General features: G+C 41.8%; 1 protein-coding gene across 1 annotated transcript in view; it reads left to right on the forward strand.

Annotated features, from left to right (window-relative positions):
• The window catches only part of LOC137436654 (ryanodine receptor 2), a 344,268-nt gene that overhangs the window by 68,335 nt on the left and 257,736 nt on the right, over window positions 1-18,197 (forward strand). The window contains exons 21-30 of the mRNA XM_078786637.1: window positions 4,979-5,083; window positions 5,230-5,333; window positions 6,296-6,379; window positions 6,689-6,848; window positions 10,136-10,283; window positions 12,301-12,506; window positions 13,333-13,507; window positions 13,649-13,857; window positions 13,984-14,354; window positions 14,619-14,754. Coding sequence (XP_078642763.1) covers window positions 4,979-5,083; window positions 5,230-5,333; window positions 6,296-6,379; window positions 6,689-6,848; window positions 10,136-10,283; window positions 12,301-12,506; window positions 13,333-13,507; window positions 13,649-13,857; window positions 13,984-14,354; window positions 14,619-14,754 — 1,698 coding nt within the window. The remainder of the gene's footprint in view (window positions 1-4,978; window positions 5,084-5,229; window positions 5,334-6,295; window positions 6,380-6,688; window positions 6,849-10,135; window positions 10,284-12,300; window positions 12,507-13,332; window positions 13,508-13,648; window positions 13,858-13,983; window positions 14,355-14,618; window positions 14,755-18,197) is intronic.

Below are 18,197 nucleotides of genomic sequence, written 5' to 3' on the forward strand. Positions count from 1 at the left end.
CCTCAACTTCCTTCTCAGTTATCTTCTCTGCCGGTCCTAAAACTGGGTTACTCTCTATGTTGCCACCCCATTCATTCTCTGTATTCAACAGCATTTCCATATATCTTTTCCATCTTCCTTTAATTCCATCTGGGACCACAACGATTTGTCCCACTTCATCTTTCAAGCAACTCACCCCCATCACATCACACCTCTCTTTCGCTATCTGCTTTGCAATCCTGAATACTGCTCTCTGACCCTCTTCCAAATCCAAGTGTTCTCCGAACATTTTCCTACATGCCTCCTGCGCCTTTGCTACCTCTTTCTTTGCAGCCTTCTTGGCTGCCTTATAACTTTCATGCTCTGCTTTTTCTGCTCCCGTACCCTTCGCCTTCTGCCACTCCTTGAACTTCTTCCTCTTCTCGTCAATCCTCTTTCCAACTTCATCATCCCATCACCATGTTTCCGAGTGCCTCGGTCGTCCTTTTGTCCATCCACATACCTCACCAACGGCTCCCAACAGACTATCTTTCATTGACATCCAACCACTTTCAAGCTTAAACCACATCATCCTCTACCCTACTCAGCCTCTCTTTTAATGCCTCCCTTACTGTCACCTCTTTCAACCTCCACACCTTCATTCTCGGTTGGTACTTCACCCGCCGAGCTCTCCTCGCACCTTTCACCCTTATGTCGCAGACAACCAAGTGGTGCTGTGAAACAGCCTCCTCCTCCGGGATCACCTTTGTGTCCCAGAGGTGCCCGCTATCTCGCCTATGCACCATCAGGTAGTCAACGGTTGTCGTCGACCCACCTGACGTGTATGTAACAAGCATATTTTCCGCTTTCTGGAACTGAGTATTACAAATCAACAAATCAGCAAACTCCAAAATCCTTTCACCTTCTCCATTCCTCACACCATATCCGTAACCCCCTGGACTCCCTCAACACCGTCCATACTCCTTCCCACATGTCCATTTAGATCTCCTCCTTCCACAACAACTTCCTCATCTTTCACGTTTTCCATCAGCTTCTCCATTGCACACCAGAACTTGTCCTTCTCTTCATCGCTCCGACCAACCTGCGGAGCATATCCCGAGATGACGTTCACCAACAGCTTTTCAATCATCATTTTCACCATCATCAACCTATCACTCACTCTAGTCACACTCACCACACTGTCTACAAACTCCTCAGAAAACAGGACACCAACACCCTTCACGCCCTCCGGGCACCCTTGCCACACAAACTTGTATTTCTGTCCCTGCCTACCCTTCACCATTCTCACACCACTTCCCTTCCATCTCCTCTCTTGCACACAACATATGTCCACTCTTCTTCTGACCAATACTTCCACCACTTCTCCTGATCTCCCTGTCATTGTCCCTACATTCCATGTCCCAAATCTCAGAAACCGATCTCCACTTCGGGCTGTGCCCTGCCCACATGTCGTTGTAATTGTCATGGTTCTCTTTTTGAGGCAATGTTTTTATGGCCGGATGCCCTTCCTGACGCCAACCCTCTTAGTTGCCTCCTTCGACACGCAGGGATACGGTGTACCTATTCTAAACCAGGGTACACACCGGGTCAAGGTACACACTGGGTAACTACCATGACCCACAATTTAATCGCCAATTTAACATGCTTGTTATGCTTGACAAATATCTGTCACATCTTCATTCAGCTGTTCTGCCACATAGTAGTTCAGCCAACAGGTGCATGGTGGCTACTTTGGTAGTCATTTCACAGTTGGACATTGCCCCCACATCATTAATCAGGTAACCTGGAAGAGGTAGTTGTTACACAACCTCCTGAAAGACAGCCCATTATTCTGAGGTACATGCCATGTACAACCTGTTGGAATGACATACATGACCCTCCTTTTATGCATATATATCATATATCAGTCATTATGCGACTTCATACCATCAGTGGAGAACCGCCAGTAAGGTGTCCCATACAGCTGCTGCTGCACTTACTGGGAGCGATAAGCACCGCCTGCCACACGGTAACATTATCTCTGGTATCCACTGACTATATGGAGTCGACCTGGATGCAGTTGGGAGTTACTAATTAGTATCTGTAATTTGGCGCTCCAACATAATGAGCGAACGTCATGACGTCATTGCCACACATGTCCACATTGCCTGCAAAGCTCTGGAGGGGCCATCTAGCAGTGCGTCATAATGGATGTTAAATTCAGATACTGTCACAAGTGTATGCAAAACTCACAGTTACCGACCTGGTTTTGCCCTTGTTGTGGCTTCATCAGGGCAACGCAGTGAGTCCTGCATACACTTGTGACTCTATTGCAGACATGCCAGTGCCATTGCAGGCAATGCGGACATGCGTGGCAATGACTTCATGATGTTCGCTCATTAGGTTGGAGCGCCAAATTACAGATACTAATATATATATATATATATATATATATATATATATATATATATATATATATATATATATATATATATATATATATATATACAGTGAAACCTTGACTTACAAGTGCACCAACTTACGAGTTTTCCGAGATACGAGCCGTCGCTCGGTCGATTTTTTGCTTTGTGATGCGAGCTGAGATCTGAGTTACGAGCGAGCGAGCTTACGCCACCCGCCACTAGGTGGCCCAGTGAGCGTTCAGTTCACGTGGTTATCTTGCCATGCAAGCATCTCTGCCGTATCGCTGTTGCTTTGTTTTCGCATTTTGTTTATTTTGGAAAATTTCTTAGTTTTAACCATGGGTCCTAAGAAATTGAGTGCCAAGGGCAGTGCTGAGAAGAAGAAAAGGATGATGTGCTTGGATATAAAACACGTAATCGTCGAAAAACATGAACGAGGTGTGCGTGTTGTCGACTTGGCGAGGCAGTACGATCGTAGTACTTCTACGATATGTACGATTTTGAAGCAGAAGGAGTCGATAAAGGCTATAACGCCAGCCAAGGGCGTTAAGATTATTTCAAAGCTCCGGACCTCTGTCCATGAAGAGATGGAGAAGTTGTTGTTTGTGTGGTTGACAGTGTCAGTAAATACAGTGAGGAGTGTGAGTAAATACACTTAATAAAACCAGTTTATTTCTTTACATTCTCTTTTATTATGTACAGTATATACGAGGTCGTGCTTGTTTATACATTATTTGTTATTTATAAAGTACATTTTTCTTATTTAAAAACACGTAACAAAAAAAATTGGTGTGGTTTTTGGGGGGCTGGAACGGATTAATAGCATTTCAATTCATTTTAATGGGGAAATTTAATTTGAGAAACGAGCAAATTGAGTTACGAGCTCGGTCACAGAACGAATTAAACTCGTAAGTCAAGGTTTCACTGTATATATATATATATATATATATATATATATATATATATATATATATATATATATATATATATATATATATACATATATATATATATATATGTATATATATATATATATATATATATATATATATACAGTATATATATATATATATATATATATATATATATATATATATATATATATATATACGTATATATATATATAATTATATATACATATATATATATATATATATATATATATATATATATATATATATATATATATGTATACATATACATAGTCGAGGCTTGTGGAAGAGCGAGGATACAGAGCATATCAGGATAACATAACAAAGGGAACAGCAGGAGACAGTGGAAATGCCAATAGCAGGGCGGAGGGAGAAGGTAGACAGAGACGGCCAAACAAGGGATGCAGGTATGATGAGGGGTAAGGGAGAGCGCAAGGGGTGGACAAGATGGATACATAAGAAAATTTTTGAGAGGGGTGGGGTTGGTCTCACGGGTGTGGAAAAGACATTATTACCTCTTAGAGCCAAGGCCTTTCTTTATTGATCCCAGCTCATCATGATGCACAAAGCATTTACCTGCAGTGTTATGGAGTATAGCTCCTCACTTTGGGTTGGTGCTGTGGATTCACATCCTGATCCCCGCCAACACCCCCACCTTCCCTGAGGTATAGTGAAGTCCATTTTCTTCAGACTTGGTGGTATCTCTTTGTAAGATGATGAAGGACAGTGCTTTCCCCTCTCTGACCATAGACTGATTGATGGTCTTGCAATCCTTTATCACCTCCTCGAGTTTTGCCCCTACTGTCCTCTTTACGATATACCCCACCACAGTACTTCCAGGCCACACTCGTTAATCCGGATACACATTTCTCAAGATGAACGCAACACATCTGTATGGGAGGAAATGCTGTTGTTCAAAAGCAGTTAAAACCTGGTCCTGCACCGAATGATAGGGAGTTCACTTCATCATGGAGTCCAATTTTATACCATTGCCAATTAATAAAACCAAGGCTATGAGTTAACATGTTAATGTTCAGGAAGTAAACCTTTCAAATAGCAACGTTCAGCACAGACAAAATCCCAAATAGTGTGAAATGTACAGAAGTTTAACATTGTCCGTCTGCAAGCACAGGCTGAATTGTTCGATGCGGATAATGTCTATTCCGAACGAGAACATTTGTTTGTTTGTAATATCAATGTTTGTCTCATATATAATTGCGCTAATATACATAATCAAAGAAGAAAAAATAAAACCAACCAAGAAGCACTACGACACTAAAACCAAAGGAGAACAGGTCGAATCTCATGGAACGTTTCATCCATGACCCACAGATTCGTCATGTGTATTGCATTTTCCCATGTCTTGTTTAATGGGGTCGTAAGGTGGAACGAAGTCCTCCAAGGGCCCAAAGTATCCGCCTCATTATCCTCGGATCTGTTTTGATAATGGTGATGGGACCGAGTGGTGATGCCTTCAGACCTGGTTCTGTTCTCATATCTTTGTCTCAAGCGCTATTTTAAGGATTGTCATGGAATTATAGTCCGTTTGTTGTCGTATTTGCTGGCATTCCTTTCCGGATCACAGTAAGGTTCTGCTGAACCACTTCAGTTGCTAAGGTAACCATGATTTGGTGATGAGAGCTAATGTTGCCTTTTCACTTACAGGTTGTTCTTCCTCCACAAATGGAGCGAATTCGGGACAAGCTGGCTGAGAATATCCATGAACTGTGGGCCACGACCAAGGTGGAGATGGGTTGGACTTACGGATTGGTGAGTGGAGTATGATTAAATTCCATGTGTGATTACATTTTTCCATATGTGACACCTTTTCAGCAGAGTTGTATTCGCTTCGGCAGAAAATCAAGGTTTCTAGAATCGTCCCAGAAACTGTTTTTAATTTATTTAAATATTTTCAGGCTCGAGATGACCATCATTTAATCCATCCCTGCTTGTTGGATTTCCATAAGCTTCCAGAGCAGGAACGAAACTACAACCTGCAGATGTCCACAGAGACTCTCAAGTGAGTGTTCCTTACATTTTATTGGGTTTTCAAAATAATTACTTTTAATGGGTTATCCGGTGCATGAAGGAGCTTTTATAAAGTAGGACAAGGATATTGGAGATATTTGTGTACTTTTACATGAATTACAAGGTCATGTTTAGGATTTTTGATCTTACATTCCAGCATCACGTGCTAAGTGCTTCGATGGGAATGCCAAAAAGCTACTTTTATAAGTCCACGCTCTCAATCAAGGTCACTTGGTTGTGCCTTAAGTAAATTTGAAGATTGTTTTGAATTTTGAAATGTGCACTTTGAACCAGCCTCGGTGTTGTGATCGGTAAAGAGTCCTCTCTGAGTCTGGGAGGTCAGTGGTTTCAACCCCGGCCGAATCATACCAAAGACTTTTAAAATGGTACGTGCTGCTCTGCATTTAAAAGGATAGACTATAGACAACTAACCATAGTTTAGCAACCATAATGCAGGCTTGATGGGCCGAATGCATAAATGGCAAGTGGCCCGCATTTCATGGGTTTGGGCCGTTTTTTTTTTGAAAATCCGCAGACCCATTCTAGTGTGGTCAAAACCCATATTGGATAGAAAGTACGATCAGTTTTAGAAAAACAATGTTTCGTTTCCATTCCATTTGCAAAGATTGACACATGGACTGATAGACCTGTGGCGACCTGTAGCCAATATGCAAGGTATCACACCACAACTGTTTGATGTCATGAGCACATCACCACCCTCCACGATTCCACATGCAGTCAGTTCACTTAGAATCACGGATAATAAATACATAAATATATAAAGCGCTTTCAATTCCTACCAACCCGGTTTCCATCACCTTCAACTTATATTTTTTTAAGTCGTCCTCCCTCTCACCTCCCCCCTTTATTCTACTTTAATCACATGAATTATTTTTGTTCAAAATATCCAAAAATTAACTCCTTTTTTAAACTTTATGTTTCTTGCTATTACAGAACTTTATTAGCGCTGGGCTGCCATGTTGGAATTGGTGATGAACACGCAGAGGAGAAACTAAAGAGACTGAAGCTACCACGCAAGTATGTGTGGGATATTGACTTCTCTGGTTTGCTCTGAGTATGATCTGGTGTAATGGAGGGTATCTGAGCGATGAGAAGGAAACACAGAAACATTTTATCAGGGAATGGGATCATCTGGGACCCTTGTGTTTGTTTCAGGATGGATAATAATTCCGGTACATTAAATTTGCCCTATAGGACATTTAGTCTTTTCCTCATTTCAGGACCTGAATGGGCCTAACTGAGACATCTTCCTTGATGATGGTAATCGGCCAAAGCTTTGTGTTGAGGAGTCATGTGATTTATTTTTTATTTTTTATCCATTGACAGTTACCTGATGACGAACAATTACAAACCGGCACCCTTTGACCTCAACCATGTGAAGCTCACTGCCACACAAGAGGCATTGGTGGACAAACTTGCAGAGAATGCCCACAATGTTTGGGCAAGAGATCGCATTCGCCAGGGTTGGACTTACGGAATTCAACAGGTACAGGTGTACACTCAGTTACAGAATGGTTGTCCCACAATGATGCACTTGTCTCTTGTGCAGTACATTCTCACACAACTGTCATAATACTCACTCCTTTTTAGTGTAAGTAAACGTTTTGTGAAAGATGGGTAAAAACATTCGTAGATAATACATATTGTCGCGTCGCCGGCGATTAAGATCACCTGTGACGGATTGCCGAAAGTTTTTTTTTACTCCCGAGGCGTCCGGCCGAAAATGGCAGGTCTGACGCGCGTGAGATGAAAGGCTGCGAGACGTTTATCTGACACAATACACGGGTTTATTCCCGAACCCACGGACAAAGAAACACGACAGTAAACTCAATAATAGGGATTTAATGAAAATAAATCGAGGAATAAAAATGAAAGATGAGTTAAACTAAAATTCTCTACTGTGAGACGTCTCCATCAGTCACAAATACAAACACACAAGGGAAAATGAAATAAAATAAAATGTTTCCTTTAGCCGGCTGGCACTCAGCTGTCTCCAAAGGGTCTTTTTGAGAGAGAGAGAGAGAGGTGGCGATGGTCGATGTTCAAAGCCACCTGCGCCGGGGCACCCCAAAATGCCGGCGGCACCGTACGTCGAAAACGCCCATGCACAAAGCAAGCAGCCAAGACGACCTCCTTTTAGATTCCCCCTCCTCGTCCTTGTGGCGAACAGCATGGCCTTGAGCCACCACAAGCCCAGAATTCGCCAAAACACTGCCAACGTAGTCCAGAGCTCCTTGGTGAGTCCAACACGACCAGCGCACGAATGGCAAGATGGTGCCCTTCTTCCCCGAGCAAAACCAGCCAGAGAGAGATGTGCTCTTCTTCTTCTTTTGGAGAGCCAATCACCGAACGTCCCTTCCTGGGGCCCCGCCCACATTCTCTGGGCTAATCATGTCCCTCAGGGGCATAGCCTGTTTCCTATTAGGTCCTTTAGAGGTGGGGCTTAGTCCAATCGGCTTTTCCTGGCTTCTTGCCAGCGTGGTTGTTGTCATTTAACGGTGGCTATTATGGCCGGCCGTGGTAAATGTAATTCAAAGATGGTACAAAAACGTAAGGGAAAGATTACAGAGGCAACGCACGCACTGGGGAAAGCTAACCTTAATCCCTGCACTAATTAGCACTGCTTCAACCCCAGTGTGAAGGACAATTAAACAACCTTAAGCTACAGTTTCCCTACTTATTACATTGAGGTTTCTTCTACGTGTCACACAGCCCATGCTATATATTATACAATCCTACCTTTCTTATGGGATCCTTTTACCTACCCCCCATAAACGTAACAATATTGACATTTTATTACCCCCTCGCACACAAAGTGAAAAGAGGGGCTATGCAATTGATTCACTTCTGTCTGTCTATCCATCCGTCCATCTACAGATGTCAGTTTGTGATCGAAGAACAACTTAATTTAAACTTGATGTTATATTTTGAACATGAATCTGAACATTAATCGGAAAACTAATGTGTAGTTTTGCAGTACATTGGCTCTGAATTTGTCCCGATCGTGCATGCACAGAGGAGCGACATAATTTTATTTTAAACTCTGTCTGCCTGGCAGTAAAACAAAATTGAAAATCATTCCAAACAGGAAAGTTACTGTTTTTAAGGAAGTCATAAAGGACACAAACAACAGGCACAAATAACTCATGTAACGCGTTGACTAAGGTGGTATATAAAGCACTGCATCAACGGCAGTAAACTTCCTGATTTTTTTTTTTCTACGACCTGTAAAGTACCGGTATTTATTTTATTTCAATTAATTATATACTTGAACACTGTAGAACACAAATCACCTTTTTGCCACTTTCAAAACCCTTCCAATTAGCAGTACTTGGACATGTTAATGAAGGTGGTGTATAAGATACTGCATAAATGGTGCAAAACTTCCTGAATTTTTTTATTCGACCTTTAAACTCATTATTTTATTTCAAACTAGCAGGAGTACCCGGCATTGCCGGAGAGGGAGGGGTGAGGAAGGGAGTGGGTGGAGTGAAAGGGGGAGGGGAGGAAGAGGTGAGGGGAGAGGGAGGGGAAAGATATATTACATATACATATTTTGGGGGGGTGCCTTTGACAGGCCCCTCCGTTTTGGGGGATGGGGGGAAGGGAAGGAGGAAAAAATTTCCCGTACAAAGAGTGATTCATAACCTCAGTGTTGCACAGGTTAAAAAGGAAATTGTAATACCCTCTGCCACCATCACCAGGTGGCGCTACACGGTACAGATTTACATAGAGAATTTTTACCCCCCTCTCCCGGTCCCCCACACCCCCGAATGAGGCCGCGGCCACATAGCGTATGTTACCCCCCAGACAAAGTTGTATTTGTGCCCCGAGTAAAGTATATAAGTGTTTATAGCTGGAGTACCCGGCCCGGCGTTGCTCAAGCGAAAAAGAAACATTACCATATTTGAAATGAGGGCAAATATAATGGAAAAGCATTTACATCCAAATCAGAATCCATCACAAATGTCAAATCATCATTTTACCTTTTCGTTGAATATAAGCTGGTGAATATGCCGTTCATCACGTTTCTGAGTTAAGTATGATGACGTTCAGGAAGAAGAAGAAGCCTTACCACCAACTTCGACCACTTCTGGAATTGTTTTATTATTTGTGTTCAAATGTCTCGTGATTGTTTTGTATTTTATTTATGCGAATGTGTACTTGTATATAACTGTCATTAATCAAAAAGGCTTAAGCGATTATAGAGCAAAAAGGAAATAGAGCGATTTAATATAATTATGTATATATATTTTTTCAAAAATCCAAAAAAAACAACTTTTTTCTCTTTTTTATATTTATTTACCTAAAACACTCCCAGGCACTCACGGATGAACCTCTGAAAGTTTGACGAAGATCCTTTCAGCCATCTCTGAGAAAAATGGCAACACACAGACAGACACACAGACAGACACACACACAGACCAACGGTTCTCTTATATAGTAGATTAATTATATACTTCAACACTGTGCGGGGTAAGGTTATTTAGAGTTATTGGAGCACAGTGATGAGGTAAGCTGTTGTCACATGTACCGGAACAAAAAACAGTGGTGTAGGCCTCAGTTAGTTGAGATCGATTCGAGTCTGTTTTTGTTGCATTCAAACTTGTACTCAGGATATAAAGACTCAAACTCACATTCACACTTCATCCTTTATGGTTTGGACCCAGAGTCAGCTTTCTCAGACTTGCTTCACTGTTCAAACGTAATTTCAAAGATTTTCCTGGTTGTATATAATATGTCTCATTTTATTTGTGTTCTCATATCTACCAGGACCTAAACAACCGTCGGAATCCCCGGCTCATTCCTTATGCCTTGCTCGATGACCGTACCAAGAAATCCAATAAGGATAGCCTCCGTGAGGCAGTTCGTACCCTTATGGGTTGTGGCTACGTGATCGAACCACCTGACCCAGATCCAGGTAAGCCCGCAATTGGTCACAATGTTTCCAGTTTATCCTTTTTATAAGTTTCTAGTTTTTCCTTCCTGAGAGTTTGCCTCTGTATCCATGTTCTTCGGCCCCTGTGACCTCCCCTACACCTCATTCTTCCCCACAATCCTTATTTGTCCAAGTCTCCCTCTATTTCTTCCCTCGTCCCTGTTGTTGGTGCCCCTCCCTCTTTCTACTGTTCCTTTTGTTATGTTACGTCCTGATCCATTTTATGTTTTCGGTCCTCCACGAGCCTTGACATTGCATACAAAAAAACTTTGTATGACCCAATGCAATACATCACTCATATTATCGGCAGCGAGTGCAATTTATTTGAATTCCCCATTCATTTCCATGAATTTCCATGAATAGGATCCTGGGTTCGAATCCCGGTCGATCGCTGAATTAACGCCAGGGGGGTTGACTCAGCCTGTCATCCTTCCGAGGTCGGCTAATTGAGTACCAGTTCACTGGTAATTCCCTGTTTGTCGTTAAAGGCGACAAAAAGGGTTGGCGTCAGGAAGGGCATCCGGCCGTAAAACATTGCTTCAAAAAGGGGACCGAAAAACAACAACAACCACGGCTCCCGAAAAAGGCCAACCCCCGCTTTGCGGGGAAAAATGGCCTCTAAAGGTGGTTTTTTATTCATTTCCATGGAGGCGGCATGTCTTCTAGTTGTGAGTCGGTGATTGGTTACAAGACTTCGGACTCGGTGGCATAATGGTTCGAGTATCTGCTCTGAGTCCGAGTGGTGAGCCGTTCGAACCACGTTGAAATCATAGCAAAGACTTTAAGTATGGTACATGCTGCTTCCTTGATAGAGCACGGACAAACGGCATCGTTGGTATCCATGGGGAGGAGAAGATTTGTCCTTAATTGCCCTACTGAGTCTGGAGAGAATGGTGATTTTATAAAGATGGCGTTTTTGGTTCCTAGGATCCACCAGGAAGTTACATCACTTCCCCAAGCTCTGCAGCTGTGTTTACCTGAAGTCAAGTCCGGCTCCTTCCATGAGCCTCAGCCCCTGTTATAAAAATGGATAATAAAAATTAGGTCGACACAAAGACAGCCCGCCACCACTCCTTTGTTCCTCTTTTGTCCCATTTGTGAAACCACCTTCCTGAATTGTTTAATCCCACACTTCCTTCGGGGCTTGAGGCCAGTGGTGCATCACCACCGTATGTCACCCCCCATCTGTATCCACTATTTTTTTCCACCCTCATGAATCCTACCTAACCCAACCCTCTTATGAACAAGTTATTGCGTTTCCTCTACTCCACTCATTCCTCTTATTCTGTCCATTCATTCCTTTCCTCATTGTGTCCACATGTACATTGCCCTACTGTCACCCCACTTTTCCATGGGCCTCGATTTTGTATAAAAAATGACTTCCCTGCCTCCACATAGGTTATTGAGAAATTCACGAAATGGCATTAAGTGTTTGATATTCCGATGTTGATTGACATATGTGGGAAAATTACACACCCAGACCAGGAAGCGAACCCAGGTCCTTTGGTGGAACCATACCAGTGCTCTGCCATCTGAGCTATCTGGGCTCTGCTCACCTCATGGGTTCACCAGAGAACCTGGGTTTGATTCCTGGCCTGGGCATGTAATTTTCCACATATGTCAATTAATTAATTATAATCCTGTTCATTTATTTAATTATATTCAGATGTAGTGATTCTCAATTATTTAATTTGAGTTTAAAATGCCGTTAAATGTAAAAATGATCATATTTTGTTCCTCACTGCCTTCTCCAACGTTACCTGAACACAGACTAATGGTAACTATTAAAATGTCACAGATCAATATTAACTTGGTGCTGCCAAATAGGTATTGTGTGACCTGTACACCTGACTTCGCTCTTTCACGAGCCTCGATCTTGTATACAACAACAACAACAAAAAAAAAAAAAAAAAAAAAAAAAAAAAATCTTAATAGACTGAACTAAATCATGATAAAACGGAGACTCCATTTATCTCTTGGTTGCCATCTTCTTCCCCAGCTTCCCAGAATGACACGAGTGGCTCGATACACGAGTGCCGCATCTTCCGAGCAGAGAAGGCCTATGCGGTGATGTCCGGGAAGTGGTACTTTGAGTTTGAGGCGGTGACGGAAGGAGACATGCGTGTCGGATGGGCAAGACCAGGCTGTGTACCTGACAGGGATCTTGGTTCTGATGATCAAGCTTTTGTTTTTGACGGCTTCAAGGTGACTCCAATTAATGTGTGATTGTTGCGAAAGATTTTCCTTGTGGCATGAGGGGGAGTGTGTGTGCGTGAGAAAGAGAAAGAGAGGAAGGAAGAGGGAGAAAAGGGAAGGAAGAGGGATGGAGAGAGAGATTTATTTTAAGAGTTAGTGTTGTAAAAATCATGAAACGGACACATCATTCTTTTCAATCTACATATGAATCAACTTGAAGTGTTTTTTTTTGTTGTTTTGTTTTGTTGTATACCAGATCGAGGTTCGTGTAAGAGCTAACATAAATGACAAAAAAACAAACGTACACATAAGACATTATAAAGGGAGTGGGAGACAAGATGGGGAGAGAGGGGGAAGCACACAAGTACAACATTTGAGAGCAGGGACATCGGGAGATCTGTGGGAGGGAGAGGGCTTGAGGGAAGGAGGCGTGGGAAGAGGGGTCGGGGGTGGGAGAGGTAAAAACCTCATGGACACAACTCGGACTTCCAGGAAAGGAGTCGGTATTTCAGAAATGTGGATCTGGGGTGAATTAACGGGGGTAGAAAAGATCAAGGTTTTGGATGGGAGAAGATAAGAGATGGTGGTAAATCCACTATTTTATACACACAGTACACATACACAAGTTTAATCAAGTTCACATAAGTTTGATCCACTATTTAAAATTTAACCTGACTGATGGATTATAGCGATGGAGACCATCCACCATAACTGATAGATTGTAATGGTGGAAACATTATTGAATACACCATTTTTTAAAAATAGATTATGGTGATGTAGATGATCCACCATGATGTAACCAGTAGTTTCGCTGAGCCCTGTGTGATCTCATCAGGCCCAACGCTGGCACCAGGGAATGGAGCACTTTGGTCGTGCTTGGCAGTGCGGCGACATCGTGGGGTGCCTCGTGGATCTCAGTGATCACTGTATGATGTTCACGCTCAACGGAGAGGTTCTGCTCAATGACTTGGGTTCCGAATTCACTTTTCGTGATTTTGAGATCGGAGAGGGTAAGTGTTGCTGCCGACAACACGGGAGAGCTCATGAATACGTCCAGTTGTGGCATTCTGCAAAATATGAGTGCGGAAGTGCCATTCTTCCAACAATTTGGATATTTCTACTTTGATCTCTTGTCTTTGGATTTCAAGCAGGTTTTATACCAATCTGCAGTATTGGTATGTCACAAGTCGGGCGTCTCAACTTCGGCCGCAATGCCAAAGGGTTTAAGTTCTTCACCATATGCGGCTTACAGGAAGGCTACGAGCCTTTTGCCGTCAACATGAACCGGGACGTACCGATGTGGTATACCAAGCGTCTTCCACAATTCATCTCTCTGCAAGACGATCATGAGCATTACGAGGTCTCTCTTTTGATTCCTTTATCCGTTCACTTTCTTGCATCCCCTTGACCGTCCTTATGTTGCCTTTCTGCACTGTTTTGCTCGGATTTTCAACCATCTTTATCTTCTCTCCTTTCATTTTACTAGGTCACCAGAATTGACGGGACGGTTGACAGCCCGCCGTGCCTCAAGGTTATTCATCGAACCTTTGGCACGCAAAAGAGTAATACAGATTTAGCCTTTTTCCGCCTTAGTATGCCTGTGCAGTGCCACCAGGATTATAAGCCTCAACTTGCTGGCCAGCTCAACTCCATCATGCAGGAGGAGGAAGTAGATATTGACATTGACTCAGAGTTTGAGGTCCTGAAGAACATTGCTGGACATGTTACCCCTATGCCTACCACCACCGCGGGCCCTGCTGCTGGCGTTGCTCCGGAGAAGGAGACTCCTCGGCCAGTACCTGAGGTCAACAACGCAAAAGATGCAGTCCAGGAGAAAACATCTCGACTAAGGCCAAAGTACAGTGCGCACGTAATTGTGTTCAACTACATTGTTAACTGATAAATTGTGATATTTATTAGGTAGACAATAAGGATACCAAAGTATCCCTCATGGGTGTGCTAAGCACTCGTAATTTTGTATTATGGGCTAGTATCTGAAAAATACCACATTATATCGTATTTATATGCATAAATGATCTCCTGGAAGCCATTTTTGGAGACTACAGTTAATAACTGCATAACCTTCTGATGGTAATGGGCTTGGCTTACCTTTTCCTGCAGGTTCATGTTACGTCTTGGAAAAGGCTCCAACCAGCATCAGGCTCCACCGACTCCACAACCAGCCCCTACTCGGCTTGTGGAGGAAGTCCTACCAGATGACCGGGATGACATGGACACGCTGATGCGTACTACTCTGGTATTTTTTAAATTTTACCGTTACTTGTCTTAATAACTAAAGGTCAGCGTACATCACCCAGTGCAAGGTAATAAGATACTCGGAAACATGAGATGTTCATCCCGATTCCTTGACGATATCGGGACAGACGAGCATTCTGTTTGATGTGGATGACTGCATGTGCCAGGAAATGCAAATTGCTCTCGAGTTGCATTTCCTCCAGGGACTCAATCGGCTTACCACCTAATATCATCTTTAATGCGAGCAGCACTTTGTGGTGATGGTGATAGTGGTGCTTGTTGTTTTGTTGTTTTTACTTCCTGCTTTAATGCCATTTTTGACTTCTCCGGAAGAATAACTGATTGCCGAGCTGCTGAAAAAAGTATATTAACTAGAACGGCACTCTTTGATGTCACGACGTCGACTGATGTGCCTCCGCCCACATTATTGCATCATTATAATACTTGTATCAAGTTTGATTTAAATCCATTCAGCTGTGCCGAAGTGAGCACATTTTTACCTGACATGACCTCTGACCTTTGACCTATTGACCCAGAATTTAATCAGTTCATGTTTACATCATTCTGCATAAGTTTACCAAATTTGGTCAGAATCCCATCACTGGTTCACATGTTATTGCGGTAACGGTATTTTTACCTAACATGACCTCTGAACTTTGACCTTTGACCTCGTGACCCCAAAATGTAATCAGTTCATCTTTACCTCATTATACATACCTGTGCCAAGATTGATTTAGCCGTTCTTAAGTTATCGCGGTAACGAAAACCTATCATGGACGGACGGACGGACGGACGGACGGACGGGCAGCCGGACGGACAACCTGAAAACATAATGCCTTCGTCGGCGGAGGCATAAAAATACTAGAATGGCACTCGGTAGAGCGCATACCTCCGCCAGGTGAAGATCGAATCTGGATCTGAGGATTTTTTTAGGTGATTCTTCACCATTGAGAGATACGGTTAAAACGATATATAGTACGATATCTCAAAAGTTATTGACGATTTATGACAAAACTTGGTAGATGAGTTGGTTAGGCGACAGGAACAAGCCGATCAGATTTTGGTTCAGGTCCGAATTCAGATTTGGCCCATCAGTGGGATACAAAACGTAAACTGTTAAGCATGGCGGAGGTATGTGCCCTACCAAGTACCGTTCTAGTTCATCCTTTGATTTATCTGCCAGGGCCTACACAAGATAAAAACCATGTGTTTTAAACTTGGTGCTTCCTTAAACCTTTCCGTTGCCGCATAAAGAGGGTTTCAGGAAGTGTAAATTTTGATTTGAATGTATTGTATTTGACATATGAAGGTACTTCCTGTACAAACTTCACTCATCAAATTCATGCATTTCATTATAAAACAAATAAACCTGCGTAATATAAACTAAGGGCTTACGGAAGTTTATTTTTCAATTATATTCCATTGTGGGCAGCATGTGGCTATTGGTTTACATCACTGCATAGCTGGGCCGCTGATGCAGTGCCTCTTGGAGGTTGGAGCAGCAATTTGGGATTTGTTCATGGTGCCGGCGATAACTCACCGACTCTTAGCAAACGACACCGTGGAATCTTTAACGTCCACCAACGCATGCTGGCAGACGGAACGCCCAGTTTAACGTCCATCCGAGGGAAGGCACACACACATTGATGAATCACCCTGCCCGTGAAGGGTCAAGATTCAAATGATTCTTGGGTTCAAGATTCAAATGATTCTTGGGTTCAAGATTCAAATGATTCTTGGGTTCAAGATTCAAATGATTCTTGGGTTCAAGATTCAAATGATTCTTGGGTTCAAGATTCAAATGATTCTTGGGTTCAAGATTCAAATGATTCTTGGGTTCAAGATTCAAATGATTCTTGGGTTCAAGATTCAAATGATTCTTGGGTTCAAGATTCAAATGATTCTTGGGTTCAAGATTCAAATGATTCTTGGGTTCAAGATTCAAATGATTCTTGGGTTCAAGATTCAAATGATTCTTGGGTTCAAGATTCAAATGATTCTTGGGTTCAAGATTCAAATGATTCTTGGGTTCAAGATTCAAATGATTCTTGGGTTCAAGATTCAAATGATTCTTGGGTTCAAGATTCAAATGATTCTTGGGTTCAAGATTCAAATGATTCTTGGGTTCAAGATTCAAATGATTCTTGGGTTCAAGATTCAAATGATTCTTGGGTTCAAGATTCAAATGATTCTTGGGTTCAAGATTCAAATGATTCTTGGGTTCAAGATTCAAATGATTCTTGGGTTCAAGATTCAAATGATTCTTGGGTTCAAGATTCAAATGATTCTTGGGTTCAAGATTCAAATGATTCTTGGGTTCAAGATTCAAATGATTCTTGGGTTCAAGATTCAAATGATTCTTGGGTTCAAGATTCAAATGATTCTTGGGTTCAAGATTCAAATGATTCTTGGGTTCAAGATTCAAATGATTCTTGGGTTCAAGATTCAAATGATTCTTGGGTTCAAGATTCAAATGATTCTTGGGTTCAAGATTCAAATGATTCTTGGGTTCAAGATTCAAATGATTCTTGGGTTCAAGATTCAAATGATTCTTGGGTTCAAGATTCAAATGATTCTTGGGTTCAAGATTCAAATGATTCTTGGGTTCAAGATTCAAATGATTCTTGGGTTCAAGATTCAAATGATTCTTGGGTTCAAGATTCAAATGATTATTGGGTTCAAGATTCAAATGATTCTTGGGTTCAAGATTCAAATGATTCTTGGGTTCAAGATTCAAATGATTCTTGGGTTCAAGATTCAAATGATTCTTGGGTTCAAGATTCAAATGATTCTTGGGTTCAAGATTCAAATGATTCTTGGGTTCAAGATTCAAATGATTCTTGGGTTCAAGATTCAAATGATTCTTGGGTTCAAGATTCAAATGATTCTTGGGTTCAAGATTCAAATGATTCTTGGGTTCAAGATTCAAATGATTCTTGGGTTCAAGATTCAAATGATTCTTGGGTTCAAGATTCAAATGATTCTTGGGTTCAAGATTCAAATGATTCTTGGGTTCAAGATTCAAATGATTCTTGGGTTCAAGATTCAAATGATTCTTGGGTTCAAGATTCAAATGATTCTTGGGTTCAAGATTCAAATGATTCTTGGGTTCAAGATTCAAATGATTCTTGGGTTCAAGATTCAAATGATTCTTGGGTTCAAGATTCAAATGATTCTTGGGTTCAAGATTCAAATGATTCTTGGGTTCAAGATTCAAATGATTCTTGGGTTCAAGATTCAAATGATTCTTGGGTTCAAGATTCAAATGATTCTTGGGTTCAAGATTCAAATGATTCTTGGGTTCAAGATTCAAATGATTCTTGGGTTCAAGATTCAAATGATTCTTGGGTTCAAGATTCAAATGATTCTTGGGTTCAAGATTCAAATGATTCTTGGGTTCAAGATTCAAATGATTCTTGGGTTCAAGATTCAAATGATTCTTGG

This window comes from Myxine glutinosa, chromosome 11 (genome assembly GCF_964187855.1).
Source record: "Myxine glutinosa chromosome 11, kmMyxGlut1.1, whole genome shotgun sequence".
Lineage (NCBI taxonomy): Eukaryota > Metazoa > Chordata > Myxini > Myxiniformes > Myxinidae > Myxine > Myxine glutinosa.